Genomic DNA, 16,218 nt, shown 5'->3' on the forward strand with positions numbered 1-16,218 from the left:
ATAGCACCAATAGCAGGGCTCTCTGTACCAGGTACACACCCCCTCTACCACATAGCACCAATGGCAGGGCTCTCTGTACCAGGTACACACCCCCTCTACCACATAGCACCAATGGCAGCGCTCTCTGTACCAGGTACACACACCCCTCTACCACATAGCACCAATAGCAGGGCTCTCTGTACCAGGTACACACCCCTCTACCACATACGCACCAATGGCAGCGCTCTCTGTACCAGGTACACACCCCTCTACCACATAGCACCAATAGCAGGGCTCTCCCTCCCCCTCTACCACATAGCACCAATAGCAGGGCTCTCTGTACCAGGTACACACCCCCTCTACCACATAGCACCAATAGCAGGGCTCTCTGTACCAGGTACACACCCCTCTACCACATACGCACCAATGGCAGGGCTCTCTGTACCAGGTACACACCCCTCTACCACATAGCACCAATAGCAGGGCTCTCTGTACCAGGTACACACCCCCTCTACCACATACGCACCAATGGCAGGGCTCTCTGTACCAGGTACACACCCCTCTACCACATAGCACCAATAGCAGGGCTCTCTGTACCAGGTACACACCCCTCTACCACATAGCACCAATAGCAGCGCTCTCTGTACCAGGTACACACCCCTCTACCACATAGCACCAATAGCAGGGCTCTCTGTACCAGGTACACACCCCTCTACCACATACGCACCAATGGCAGGGCTCTCTGTACCAGGTACACACCCCCTCTACCACATACGCACCAATGGCAGGGCTCTCTGTACCAGGTACACACCCCCTCTACCACATACGCACCAATGGCAGGGCTCTCTGTACCAGGTACACACCCCCTCTACCACATAGCACCAATGGCAGGGCTCTCTGTACCAGGTACACACCCCCTCTACCACATAGCACCAATGGCAGGGCTCTCTGTACCAGGTACACACCCCCTCTACCACATAGCACCAATGGCAGGGCTCTCTGTACCAGGTACACACCCCCTCTACCACATAGCACCAATAGCAGGGCTCTCTGTACCAGGTACACACCCCCTCTACCACATACGCACCAATGGCAGGGCTCTCTGTACCAGGTACACACCCCTCTACCACATAGCACCAATGGCAGGGCTCTCTGTACCAGGTACACACCCCCTCTACCACATAGCACCAATGGCAGGGCTCTCTGTACCAGGTACACACCCCCTCTACCACATAGCACCAATGGCAGGGCTCTCTGTACCAGGTACACACCCCCTCTACCACATAGCACCAATGGCAGGGCTCTCTGTACTCAAACTGTAAATCAGGTTACGTGACACTAGAACGGCTGTGACGAGGAGACATTGTTTTTCAATGGAGGAAGCCAACTGAAGCTCTCCTCTCGCTCCTTTCTCTCGCCCTCTTTCTCACCCTCCTCTCTTGTTCTCCTCTCTCTCCCTCGCCCTCTCTCCTTTCTCTCTCGCCCTCTTTCTCACCCTCCTCTCCCTCTTTCTTTCTCCCTCTCCCTCTCTCGCCCTCTTTCTCCCTCTCCTCTCCCCTCTCTCTCTCGCCCTCTTTCTCCCTCGCCCTCTCTTTCTCCCTCGCTGTCCTTCTCCCTCTCTCTCGCCCTCTCCCCTCTTTCTCCCCCTCCTCTCCCTCTCTCCCTGGCCCTCTCTCGCCTTCTTTCTCCCCCTCCTCTCCTCTCTCGCCCTCACCCCTCTTTCTCCTTCTCTCTTGCTCCTCTCTCTCCCCTCTCTCTCCTTCTCCCTCTCCTCTCCCTTCTCTCTCTCCTCTCTCCAGGACCATCCAGATAGGAACGGACTCCAGTAACCTGAACTCAGAGTTCTGCTTCATCCTCAAGGTCAGTTATATACCTGAGACACACTGACCTCTGACCTCGATAACACAGGACATATCACACTGAAAGAAACCTTTAACCTGTCAGAACTTTAATTGAGTGTAAAATGTAAGTAGCTTAATAGTGTGTGTGTGTGTGTGTGTGTGTGTGTGTAGGTGCCGTTTGAGAGCACAGACAACCAGGGGATAGTGTATACCTGGGTGGGTCGGGCAGCTGATCCTGATGAGGCCAAACTGGCGGAAGACATCATGAACTGTATGTTTGATGACACCTACAGCAAACAGGTACATCTGTCTGTTACACCTGGCTGTCTGTTACACCTGGCTGTCTGTTACACCTGGCTGTCTGTTACACCTGGCTGTCTGTTATACATGGCTGTCTGTTACACCTGGCTGTCTGTTATACATGGCTGTCTGTTACACCTGGCTGTCTGTTATACCTGGCTGTCTGTTACACCTGGCTGTCTGTTATACCTGGCTGTCTGTTACACCTGGCTGTCTGTTACACCTGGCTGTCTGTTACACCTGGCTGTCTGTTACACCTGGCTGTCTGTTACACCTGGCTGTCTGTTACGCCTGGCTGTCTGTTACACCTGGCTGTCTGTTATACCTGGCTGTCTGTTACACCTGGCTGTCTGTTACACCTGGCTGTCTGTTATACCTGGCTGTCTGTTACACCTGGCTGTCTGTTATACCTGGCTGTCTGTTACACCTGGCTGTCTGTTACACCTGGCTGTCTGTTACACCTGGCTGTCTGTTACACCTGGCTGTCTGTTACACCTGGCTGTCTGTTACACCTGGCTGTCTGTTACACCTGGCTGTCTGTTACACCTGGCTGTCTGTTACACCTGGCTGTCTGTTACACCTGGCTGTCTGTTACGCCTGGCTGTCTGTTACGCCTGGCTGTCTGTTACACCTGGCTGTCTGTTACACCTGGCTGTCTGTTACACCTGGCTGTCTGTTACACCTGGCTGTCTGTTACACCTGGCTGTCTGTTACACCTGGCTGTCTGTTACACCTGGCTGTCTGTTACACCTGGCTGTCTGTTATACCTGGCTGTCTGTTATACCTGGCTGTCTGTTACACCTGGCTGTCTGTTACACCTGGCTGTCTGTTACACCTGGCTGTCTGTTACACCTGGCTTTCTGTTACACCTGGCTGTCTGTTACACCTGGCTGTCTGTTACACCTGGCTGTCTGTTACGCCTGGCTGTCTGTTACGCCTGGCTGTCTGTTACGCCTGGCTGTCTGTTACGCCTGGCTGTCTGTTACGCCTGGCTGTCTGTTACGCCTGGCTGTCTGTTACACCTGGCTGTTATACATACCTGCCTGCCTGTTATACATACCTGCCTGCCTATTATACCGGTCTGTGACAGTTTGACTGGTCAACATGGATGGAACTTCTGACCGAGGCAGTTTGACTGGTTAACATGGATGGAACCTCTGACCGTGGCAGTTTGACTGGTCAACATGGATGGAACCTCTGACCGAGGCAGTTTGACTGGTTAACATGGATGGAACCTCTGACCGAGGCAGTTTGACTGGTTAACATGGATGGAACTTCTGACCGAGGCAGTTTGACTGGTTAACATGGATGGAACTTCTGACCGAGGCAGTTTGACTGGTTAACATGGATGGAACCTCTGACCGAGGCAGTTTGACTGGTTAACATGGATGGAACTTCTGACCGAGGCAGTTTGACTGGTTAACATGGATGGAACTTCTGACCGAGGCAGTTTGACTGGTTAACATGGAACTTCTGACCGAGGCAGTTTGACTGGTTAACATGGATGGAACTTCTGACCGAGGCAGTTTGACTGGTTAACATGGAACCTCTGACCGAGGCAGTTTGACTGGTTAACATGGAACTCTGACCGAGGCAGTTTGACTGGTTAACATGGAACTTCTGACCGAGGCAGTTTGACTGGTCAACATGGATGGAACCTCTGACCGAGGCAGTTTGACTGGTTAACATGGAACTTCTGACCGAGGCAGTTTGTCTGGTTAACATGGATGGAACCTCTGACCGAGGCAGTTTGACTGGTTAACATGGATGGAACCTCTGACCGAGGCAGTTTGACTGGTTAACATGGAACTTCTGACCGAGGCAGTTTGACTGGTTAACATGGATGGAACCTCTGACCGAGGCAGTTTGACTGGTTAACATGGAACTTCTGACCGAGGCAGTTTGACTGGTTAACATGGATGGAACCTCTGACCGTGGCAGTTTGACTGGTTAACATGGAACCTCTGACCGAGGCAGTTTGACTGGTTAACATGGATGGAACCTCTGACCGAGGCAGTTTGTCTGGTTAACATGGAACTTCTGACCGAGGCAGTTTGACTGGTTAACATGGAACCTCTGACCGTGGCAGTTTGACTGGTTAACATGGATGGAACCTCTGACCGTGGCAGTTTGTCTGGTTAACATGGATGGAACCTCTGACCGAGGCAGTTTGTCTGGTTAATATGGATGGAACCTCTGACCGAGGCAGTTTGTCTGGTTAACATGGATGGAACCTCTGACCGAGGCAGTTTGTCTGGTAAACATGGATGGAACCTCTGACCGAGGCAGTTTGTCTGGTTAACATGGAACCTCTGACCGAGGCAGTTTGACTGGTTAACATGGATGGAACCTCTGACCGAGGCAGTTTGACTGGTTAATATGGATGGAACCTCTGACCGAGGCAGTTTGTCTGGTTAATATGGATGGAACCTCTGACCGAGGCAGTTTGTCTGGTTAATATGGATGGAACCTCTGACCGAGGCAGTTTGTCTGGTAAACATCATTATAATTCTATGGTAAGAACCTGCTTTGACCCGGAGCTCCTGTCTCCTAGGTGATCAACGAGGGGGAGGAGCCGGAGAACTTCTTCTGGGTGGGGATTGGCTGTCAGAAGGTATACGACGAGGACGCTGACTATATGAAGTACGCCAGACTGTTCCGCTGCTCCAATGAGAAGGGATACTTCGCCGTGTCTGAGAAATGTTCTGACTTCTGTCAGGACGACCTGGCCGACGATGACATCATGCTACTGGACAACGGCAAAGAGGTGGGACTAGATATATATACACCTGGACACTACACCTGTCTGTCTATATACAGGGCCTGGACACTACACCTGTCTGTCTATATACAGGGCCTGGACACTACACCTGTCTGTCTATATACAGGGCCTGGACACTACACCTGTCTGTCTATATACAGGGCCTGGACACTACACCTGTCTGTCTATATACAGGGCCTGGACACTACACCTGTCTGTCTATATACAGGGCCTGGACACTACACCTGTCTGTCTATATACAGGGCCTGGACACTACACCTGTCTGTCTATATACAGGGCCTGGACACTACACCTGTCTGTCTATATACGGGGCCTGGACACTACACCTGTCTGTCTATATACAGGGCCTGGACACTACACCTGTCTGTCTATATACAGGGCCTGGACACTACACCTGTCTGTCTATATACAGGGCCTGGACACTACACCTGTCTGTCTATATACAGGGCCTGGACACTACACCTGTCTGTCTATATACAGGGCCTGGACACTACACCTGTCTGTCTATATACAGGGCCTGGACACTACACCTGTCTGTCTATATACAGGGCCTGGACACTACACCTGTCTGTCTATATACAGGGCCTGGACACTACACCTGTAATAGTGTTTCCTGTCTCTCTCTCTGTCAGGTGTACATGTGGGTGGGAACTCAGACCAGCCAGGTAGAAATTAAACTCAGCCTCAAAGCCTGCCAGGTAAGAGATGTGACCCTCTCGCGCCTCTCGCGTAATGATTTTTAGGCTGGAATTGATTCCGATCCCACTTTGTCAGCTATGATCCATTTAAAGGCAATGTTCCTGTTCCAAGACCACATTCACAGTGAACCCTGCACATGTTGGCTCAATTACCTTTAAATGGAGCACAGGAGACAGTGTGATGGGATTGAACCCTGGCCACCTTTTTCATGATTTACTGTGTCTAGATGTCATTCTGTCAGTCTGTTTTACTAGATCTTTACTGTGTCATTCTGTCAGTCTATTGTTTTACTAGATCTTTACTGTGTCTAGATGTCATTCTGTCAGTCTATTGTTTTACTAGATCTTTACTGTGTCTAGATGTCAGTCTATTGTTTTACTAGATCTTTACTGTGTCATTCTGTCAGTCTATTGTTTTACTAGATCTTTACTGTGTCTAGATGTCAGTCTGTTTTACTAGATCTTTACTGTGTCATTCTGTCAGTCTATTGTTTTACTAGATCTTTACTGTGTCTAGATGTCATTCTGTCAGTCTATTGTGTTACTATATCTTTACTGTGTCATTCTGTCAGTCTATTGTTTTACTAGATCTTTACTGTGTCTAGATGTCATTCTGTCAGTCTATTGTTTTACTAGATCTTTACTGTGTCTAGATGTCATTCTGTCAGTCTATTGTTTTACTAGATCTTTACTGTGTCATTCTGTCAGTTTATTGTTTTACTAGATCTTTACTGTGTCTAGATGACATTCTGTCAGTCTATTGTATTACTAGATCTTTACTGTGTCATTCTGTCAGTCTATTGTATTACTAGATCTTTACTGTGTCTAGATGCTGTCAGCACCACTTCCGCAGGTCAGATTGTTCCATGTGAACATAATGAAGGTGGTTTTGTCTCCTCTAGGTCTACATCCAGCACATGCGTTCTAAGGAGACGGAGACCCCCAGGAAGCTGCGTCTGGTCAGGAAGGGAAACGAGCCACACTGCTTCACACGATGCTTCCACGGCTGGGGTGCCTTCAAGACTGCGCTCGCGTAGACACGTCCACTCTACATGGCCACGGTCTTTAGGACATCGCTGTGTCTATGTTGGCTTTATCATATCAGCGTTTTACCTGCTTGATACCCCTCCCCCGTCCCCCTTCCCCTCCCTTTACCCTTCCTGTCCCCCCATTACCCTTCCTGTCCCCCTCCCTTTACCCTTCTTGCCCCCCTCCCTTTACCCCCCTCCCTTTACCCTTCCTGTCCCCCCTCCCCCGTCACCCTTCCCCTCCCTTTACCCTTCCTGTTGTCTCCCCCCCTCCCTTTACCCTTCCTGTCCCCCTTACCCTTCCCCTCCCTTTACCCTTCCTGTCCCGTCCCCCCCCGTTACCCTTCCTGTCCCCCCTCCCCCGTCACCCTTCCCCTCCCTTTACCCTTCCTGTTCCCCCCCTCCCTTTACCCTTCCTGTTCCCCCCTCCCTTTACCCTTCCTGTCCCCCCTCCCTTTACCCTTCCTGTCCCCCCTTACCCTTCCCCTCCCTTTACCCTTCCTGTCCCCCCTTACCCTTCCCCTCCCTTTACCCTTCCTGTCCCCCCCCCCTTACCCTTCCCCTCCCTTTACCCTTCCTGTTCCCCCTCCCTTTACCCTTCCTGTTCCCCCCTCCCTTTACCCTTCCCCTCCCTTTACCCTTCCTGTCCCCCCCCTTACCCTTCCCCTCCCTTTACCCTTCCTGTCCCCCCTTACCCTTCCCCTCCCTTTACCCTTCCTGTCCCCCCTTACCCTTCCCCTCCCTTTACCCTTCCTGTTCCCCCTCCCTTTACCCTTCCTGTCCCCCCCCCCTTACCCTTCCCCTCCCTTTACCCTTCCTGTCCCCCCTTACCCCCCCTCCCTTTACCCTTCCTGTTCCCCCCTCCCTTTACCCTTCCTGTCCCCCCCCTTACCCTTCCCCTCCCTTTACCCTTCCTGTCCCCCCTTTACCCTTCCTGTCCCCCCCCCCCTTACCCTTACCCTTCCCCTCCCTTTACCCTTCCTGTTCCCCCCCTCCCCCCGTCACCCTTCCCCTCCCTTTACCCTTCCTGTCCTCCCCCTCCCTTTACCCTTCCTGTTTCCCCTCCCTTTACCCTTCCCCCCCTTTACCCTTCCTGCCTCCCCTCACCTCCCCGTTCCCCTCTCCCCTCCCTCACTTCTGTTCCCCTCTCCTCCCTCCTCTCAGGATCTCCGTGGCAACGACGTGGCCGTTCTAACATCCCAGACACAGAGAGGAATTTGTATTTCTGTTTTGCGTATCAGTGATTGGTCCGGGCCTTGCCGTAGATTTTTGTAATACCAGATATAGATGTATATTTACTGTACTGCAGCAGCTCAACGTGCGCACGCCTGGCTGTAATTGTGCACGCTGTCACTTGCACACACTATTTATGGATTTTATATGAGAATAAAGTTTCACTGAATCTGCTGTCTGTCTGCTACCTGGTCTCAAGTTGACGTTGACTTTGCTTTTCATTTTTCTAGGTCATTTACATCTATTCAACCTGTTGTGCCTGGGGGAAAAAATCTGATTTTTCAGGGGTATTGCAGTTCCTAATGTTTTGTCCACTCAGTGTAAATGACTTGTTTTAACCTTCTGATCGCTGGATACTTGAGACCAGTCGTCATGGGGACCAGTCGTCATGGCAATTTTGTGTGTTAGATGCTACTGCTGGAGCTAAAAACACAAGCATTTCACTACAATGTGTATGTGACCAAATTAAAATGTGTTTTTGATTTGTAAAGTTGATAACGCTGTGACGTTATGCAGAATTGAAATTGTACGGCCGTTTAACTTGCAGGGATGTGACCACTAGTCAAGTCCAACGTCTTTCAGGACACTTGAGTGTCACAGCATCCATTGGTCTGATCGTTCCGGTTAATTACACGGTTCGTTCCCTTCAGGTGGTAATAGACCAGTTCCCTTCAGGTGGTAATAGACCAGTTCCCTTCAGGTGGTAATAGACCAGTTCCCTTCAGGTGGTAATAGACCAGTTCCCTTCAGGTGGTAATAGACCAGTTCCCTTCAGGTGGTAATAGACCAGTTCCCTTCAGGTGGTAATAGACCAGTTCCCTTCAGGTGGTAATAGACCAGTTCCCTTCAGGTGGTAATAGACCAGTTCCCTTCAGGTGGTAATAGACCAGTTCCCTTCAGGTGGTAATAGACCAGTTCCCTTCAGGTGGTAATAGACCAGTTCCCTTCAGGTGGTAATAGACCAGTTCCCTTCAGGTGGTAATAGACCAGTTCCCTTCAGGTGGTAATGGACCAGTTCCCTTCAGGTGGTAATAGACCAGTTCCCTTCAGGTGGTAATAGACCAGTTCCCTTCAGGTGGTAATAGACCAGAGGTTCGTTCCCTTCAGGTGGTAATAGACCAGAGGTTTTGTTCCCTTCAGGTTAATAGACCAGTTCCCTTCAGGTGGTAATAGACCAGTTCCCTTCAGGTGGTAATAGACCAGTTCCCTTCAGGTGGTAATAGACCAGTTCCCTTCAGGTGGTAATAGACCAGTTCCCTTCAGGTGGTAATAGACCAGTTCCCTTCAGGTGGTAATAGACCAGTTCCCTTCAGGTGGTAATAGACCAGTTCCCTTCAGGTGGTAATAGACCAGTTCCTTCAGGTGGTAATAGACCAGTTCCCTTCAGGTGGTAATAGACCAGTTCCCTTCAGGTGGTAATAGACCAGTTCCCTTCAGGTGGTAATAGACCAGTTCCCTTCAGGTGGTAATAGACCAGTTCCCTTCAGGTGGTAATAGACCAGTTCCCTTCAGGTGGTAATAGACCAGTTCCCTTCAGGTGGTAAAGACCAGTTCCCTTCAGGTGGTAATAGACCAGTTCCCTTCAGGTGGTAATAGACCAGTTCCCTTCAGGTGGTAATAGAAATATCTATTCCCTTCAGGTGGTAATAGACCAGTTCCCTTCAGGTGGTAATAGAACAGAGGTTCTTGAACTTTCTCAGCCTGGGACCCAAGCTTAGTAAAATATGCAACTATACATAAATATCGGTACATTTCATTGCCCTTCAGGTGGTAATAGACCAACTATACATAAATATCGGTACATTTCAGCCCTTCAGGTGGTAATAGACCAACTATACATAAATATCGGTACATTTCATTGCCCTTCAGGTGGTAATAGACCAACTATACATAAATATCGGTACATTTCAGCCCTTCAGGTGGTAATAGACCAACTATACATAAATATCGGTACATTTCATTGCCCTTATGCCTAAAACAAATACCAATGACATTAAATATCCAGATAAATATCTATTCATGTTTATTTCCCCATTAAAAACACTCTGACATATCTGTCTAGGTTGGAACTGTTGTAGACAAACAACCCAGAACTGTGTTCTCTGTCAGTCAGGAGACCACTTCCTGTTGTAGATGAACAACCCAGAACTGTGTTCTCTGTCAGTCAGGAGACCACTTCCTGTTGTAGATGAACAACCCAGAACTGTGTTCTCTGTCAGTCAGGAGACCACTTCCTGTTTGTAGATGAACAACCCAGAACTGTGTGAGGTGGGTTCTCAGTCAGGAGACCACTTCCTGTTGTAGATGAACAACCCAGAACTGTGTTCTCTGTCAGTCAGGAGACCACTTCCTGTTGTAGATGAACAATCCAGAACTGTGTTCTCTGTCAGTCAGGAGACCACTTCCTGTTTGTAGATGAACAACCCAGAACTGTGTGAGTGGGTTCTCAGTCAGGCAGGAGACCACTTCCTGTTTGCCTCAAAAAGCATCTTGCTTCAATCAGTTTATTCCAGTTCAGAATAACTATTATTGTATTTTAACAGCAACAGTTCCAACCTAGACTAGTTTTCTACAGTAATTTCTACAGTCAGATGTACAGTAGGCCTGATCATATTCCATCTGGGTTGAACTATCAGTAGCTGGCTTTGGTGAATGTTAGATACTATCTGTGTACAAGACCAGGGGATTGTTAGAAAGAGGAAGTCACATCTACTGAGAGAGTTAGTTAGTTGGTCCCTTATTTCTGCTGATCATCACCCGTTATAAAATGACAACAATGTCTTGCTAGTTGACTGACTGGTCCAAAGTCGAAGCCCAGTTTCCTGAATCATTCTGTCCTGTTCTGAAATAACTCTCTGGGTTTACCATCATGATGTGGATGTTTGATCAGGACGTGTCGTTTTATTAAATGTGTTCGTTATCAGAGACTCATTACTAAGCACTTCCACACACACAAAACACATTGTGGACGCTCCTCATGTTTGATGAAAGAGAGAGAAAGCTCCTCATACCTTTATATGAAAGAGAGAGAAAAACGCTCCTCATACCTTTGTATGAAACTCTGGGCGCTCCTCATACCTTTTATGAAAGAGAGAAACTCTGGGCGCTCCTCATACCTTTATTGAAAAACTGTGTTCTCATACCTTTTATGAAAGAGAGAAACTCTGGGCGCTCCTCATACCTTTGTATGAAAGAGAGAGAAACTCTGGGCGCTCCTCATACCTTTGTATGAAAGAGAGAAACTCTGGGCGCTCCTCATACCTTTGTATGAAAAGAGAGAAGACGCTCCTCATACCTTTGTATGAAAGAGAGAAACTCTGGGCGCTCCTCATACCTTTGTATGAAAGAGAAAAACTCTGGACGCTCCTCATACCTTTGTATGAAAGAGAGAGAAACTCTGCGCTCCTCATACCTTTGTATGAAAGAGAGAGAAACTCTGGGCGCTCCTCATACCTTTGTATGAAAGAGAGAGAAATGAAAGAGAGAGAAACGCGTCGCTGTATTTGGGTTTCATGACAATTGAGCTCAGTGACATGAGTCCATTTGATTAGAACTTGTGGTTAGTTTGATGACAGCGGTGAGTGACGGTGAGTGGGAATAAAAATCAGTGACTGACAGCGCTGCGTCGTGTGTTGCGGAATGCGCTTCAACAAAACTGCAGAAAAAACGATCCGGTAAAACCGTGAAGTACACCGGCAACTCCCACTTGAGCAGCTGCCAAACTGAGTAGAGAGCGATGATGCACTTGAACAAATAATATCCAGTAATTCATGAAATCATTATAACACGTTACTCTGACCCATACGTTATAGAAAGGCTGGTATAGACATCATTACACGGCTTAATGTGCTTCCTCTAAACGCTGTCACGGCCGTGTGGTTGTTGCTGAGGATCATTAACAGATGTAGATAACTACATTCTTCTGGCGCGCAGACTATGACGTAACCGTTGGAACCCGACGCATGGCGCAATAGTTGGCCGTGTCGTCAAACAGGTCCACGTGTCGTAAAGTGGTTCGTTCGGTTCCACACGGTGTCTTGTCTGTTTGCGACGCTTTAATCTCTCCGTAACAGGAAAACTCAGCAGTTCTCAGGCTAAAGCCAACTCTGAATTAACAGGACCCCTGCACAGTAATATCACACATCAATGAGAGGTTTAGTTATAATGCCTGTATGAAAAACATCTCCTTAACCACATATCACCATGGTTAATGCAGGCACTAATTCTCCCTATTATAATTCACTAATCTTCCGACATTACCTTGACTTGAACTGAATGTGGTCATTTTCAGATTGAATCAAACCATCGTTTCCTTCATTTCATGAAATAAAGGCTGTTATATATTCATACATGTATTCAGAGAAGACAAGAGCGCTTTACGTGACTAAAGAAGGCACGTCTGAATGACATATTTAACTAGGCAAGTCAGTAAAGAACATTCTTATTTACAACGACGGCCAAACCCTGACGACGCTGTGCCAATTGTGCGCCGCCTTATGGGACTCCCAATCACGGCCAGATGTGATGCAGCCTGGATTCAAACCAGGTACTGCAGTGGCGCCTCTTGCACTGATATGAAGTGTCTCAGACCACTGCGCTACTCGGGAGCAGCATTTAGTTACATTACAGCCTTGCTCTAAAATAGATTTTTTAAAAATGTTAATCGGCAATCTACCATTCCAGTGTTGAATTGCCATATTGTAATTACTTCGCCACCATGGCCTATTTATTTCCTTAACTTACCTCATTTGCACTCACTGTATATAGACTTTTTGTTTTCTTTTTTTCCTACTGTGTTATTGACTTGTTAATTGTTTATTCCATGTGTAACTCTGTGTTGTCTGCTCACACTGCTATGCTTTATCTTGGCCAGGTCGCAGTTTCAAATGAGAACTTGTTCTCAACTAGCCTACCTGGTTAAATAAAGGTGAAATAAATAAAATTCTATACCCAATAATGACAAAGAGAAACAGGTTTTGAGAAATGTTTTTACAAATACCTTATTTATATACAGCACCAGTCAAAAGGGACTCTTCCAAGGGTTTTATTTTTACTCTTTTCTACATTGTAGAATAATAGTGAAGACATCAAAACTATGAAATAACACACATGGAATCATGCAGTAAGCAAAACATATATATTTAAAATTCTTCAAAGTAGCCACCCTTTGCTTCGACAGCTTTGCACACTCTTGGCATTCTCTCAACCAGCTTCATGAGGTTGTCACCTGGAATGCTAGTCACCTCAATTAACAGGTGTGCCTTGTTAAAATCAATCCTGTCTCTTAATTTGTTTGAGCCAATCAGTTGTGTTGTGACAAGGTTGGGGGGGGGGTATATACAGAAGACAGCCCTATTTGGTAAAATACCAAGTCCATATTATGGCAAGAACAGCTCAAATAAGCAATGAGAAACGACCGTCCATCATTACTTTAAGACATAAAGGTCAGTCAATCTGGAAAATGCCAAGAACTCTGAAACCCTGAAATGAGTCCAAACTGTTGACTGGTACAATAAGTATTCAGACCCTTTTGCTACGAGACTCAAAATTGATCTCAGGTGCATCCTGTTTCCATGAATCATCCTTGAGATGTTTCTACAACTTGATTGGAGTCCACATGTGGTAAATTCAATTGGTTGGACTTGATTTGTAAAGGCACACACCTGTCTATATAAGGTCCCACAGTTGACAGCGCACGTTAGAGCAAAAACCAAGCCATGAGGTCGAAGGAATTGTCTGTAGAGCTCCGAGACAGGATTGTGTCGAGGCACAGATCTGGGGAAGGGTACCAAAACATTTCTGCAGCATTGAAGGTCCCCAAGAACCCAGTGGCCTCCATCATTCTGAAATGGAAGAAGATTGGAACCACCAAGACTCCTCCTATAGCTGGCCGCTGCCATTTAAAAAGGGCAAATCACCTTGAAGTCAAACTAAATAATTAAATACAGTTGAATCAACTCTAATTTATTAGCCCAGTTTCTCCTGTAGACTACAGTCAGGATGAGGAACCATCTAGCATCCCAGTTTCTCCTGGCCTGTAGACTACAGTCAGGATGAGGAACCATCTAACATCCCAGTTTCTCCTGGCCTGTAGACTACGGTCAGGATGAGGAACCATCTAACATCCCAGTTTCTCCTGGCCTGTAGACTACGGTCAGGGTGAGGAACCATCTAACATCCCAGTTTCTCCTGGCCTGTAGACTACGGTCAGGATGAGGAACCATCTAACATCCCAGTTTCTCCTGGCCTGTAGACTACGGTCAGGATGAGGAATCATCTAACATCCCAGTTTCTCCTGGCCTGTAGACTACAGTCAGGGTGAGGAACCACCTAACATCCCAGTTTCTCCTGGCCTGTAGACTACGGTCAGGATGAGGAACCATCTAACATCCCAGTTTCTCCTGTAGACTACAGTCAGGGTGAGGAACCATCTAACATCAGGATGAGGAACCATCTAACATCCCAGAATGGCCCGTCGTTAGACAGGAGTCCAGACAGACCAGACAGACAGACATGAAGCCACCAGACAGACAGACAGACAGACATGACAGCCCCAGACCAGCCAGACAGACAGACAGACAGACATGAAGCCACCAGACAGACAGACAGACATGAAACCACCAGACAGACAGACAGACATGAAGCCACCAGACAGACAGACATGAAGCCACCAGACAGACAGACAGACAGACAGGTGTTTAGGAGTAAATACTTTATTAACATTCTCCTTCAGCACCACTAGAGGATCAGAACTCTACAGGAAACAGAGACTCTGGTCCTGGTTCCCATGGCTACAGTGGTTAGTGAGTGAGGCAGGCGGAGACCCTCCTCTCTGCTCTGCTACAGTCCTTAATGAGGTCCCTTTAACACAGAGGTCCCCTGACCCAACCACAGAATACTGCTTAGCGTTAACTATGGTGACAGGTTCTCTGATCGTTTGGTAGAACCTCGTCTCCTCTGGGTCCCAACCTAAAGATATTTTACACTGTAAAAGTTTTTTAAAAAGGTTAAAATAATTGTTGACTTGTGATAGGGTCCTCCTCTGTTACCCAGAACACACTGCTTCACCCAGACAGCGTCCCAACAGTCTAAAGTAGCTCGTCTTCTCCTCCTTCTGATCTGAAAGACCTGGTCACCTGAAACCGAATTCCCTCATCATATATTCTTTATACCGTTTTCCTGCGCAGACGAAGGAGAGGTGAGGAGACGAGAGGAAGCATCTTCAGACTATTGAGATTCAGCCGGCCTGAATTCCTTCCATTATTAAAACAATTCAGTTAGCGCTCTTGACAGATAGCATTTAGCCAACCGTTAGCTCTAGACAGACAGTTAGCTAACCGTTAGCTCTTGACAGGTAGCCGTTAGCCCTAGACAGACAGTTAGAAACCGTTAGCTCTTGACAGGTAGCAGTTAGCTAACCGTTAGCCATTGACAGGTAGCAGTTAACTAACCGTTAGCTAGACAGACAGTTAGCTAACTGAGCTCTGACAGCTCTTGACAGGTAGCAGTTAGCTAACTGTTAGCTAGACAGACAGTTAGACCTCTAGACAGCTCTTGACAGGTAGCAGTTAGCTAACCGTTAGCTCTAGACAGACAGTTAGCTAACCGTTAGCTCTAGACAGCTCTTGACAGGTAGCAGTTAGCTAACCGTTAGCCCTAGACAGACAGTTAGCTAACCGTTAGCTCTAGACAGACAGTTGGATCTAGACAGCTCTTGACAGGTAGCAGTTAGCTAACCGTTAGCTATTGACAGGTAGCAGTTAGCTAACCGTTAGCCATTGACAGGTAGCAGTTAGCTAACCGTTAGCTCTAGACAGAGAGTTAACTAACCGTTAGCTCTAGACAGACAGTTGGATCTAGACATGCTCTTGACAGGTAGCAGTTAGCTAACCGTTAGCTCTAGACAGGTAGCAGTTAGCTAACCGTTAGCTCTAGACAGACAGTTGGATCTAGACAGCTCTTGACAGGTAGCAGTTAAAACTAACCGTTAGCTCTTGACAGGTAGCAGTTAGCTAACCGTTAGCTATTGACAGGTAGCAGTTAGCTAACCGTTAGCCATTGACAGGTAGCAGTTAGCTAACCGTTAGCTCTAGACAGAGAGTTAACTAACCGTTAGCTCTAGACAGAGAGTTAACTAACCGTTAGCTCTAGACAGAGAGTTAGCTAACCGTTAGCTCTAGACAGTTAGCTAACCGTTAGCTCTAGACAGTTAGCTAACAGTTAGCTAACCGTTAGCTCTAGACAGTTAGCTAACCGTTAGCTAACCGTTAGCTCTAGAAAGTTAGCTAACCGTTAGCTCTAGACAGTTAGCTAACCGTTAGCTCTAGACAGTGAGTTAGCTAACCGTTAGCTCTAGA

At 47.6% G+C, this 16,218-nt stretch overlaps 1 protein-coding gene across 1 annotated transcript in view; it reads left to right on the forward strand.

Moving 5' to 3' along the window:
- The window catches only part of LOC121844336 (protein flightless-1 homolog), a gene marked incomplete at its 5' end in the record, with an annotated part of 71,452 nt that extends 64,694 nt beyond the window's left edge, over nucleotides 1-6,758 (forward strand). The window contains 5 exon segments of the mRNA XM_042314341.1: nucleotides 1,779-1,839; nucleotides 1,992-2,120; nucleotides 4,675-4,887; nucleotides 5,535-5,600; nucleotides 6,503-6,758. Coding sequence (XP_042170275.1) covers nucleotides 1,779-1,839; nucleotides 1,992-2,120; nucleotides 4,675-4,887; nucleotides 5,535-5,600; nucleotides 6,503-6,637 — 604 coding nt within the window.
- Between the last annotated feature and the right edge of the window lie 9,460 nt (nucleotides 6,759-16,218).

This window comes from Oncorhynchus tshawytscha, unplaced genomic scaffold (assembly GCF_018296145.1).
Source record: "Oncorhynchus tshawytscha isolate Ot180627B unplaced genomic scaffold, Otsh_v2.0 Un_contig_3145_pilon_pilon, whole genome shotgun sequence".
Taxonomy (NCBI): Eukaryota; Metazoa; Chordata; class Actinopteri; order Salmoniformes; family Salmonidae; genus Oncorhynchus; species Oncorhynchus tshawytscha.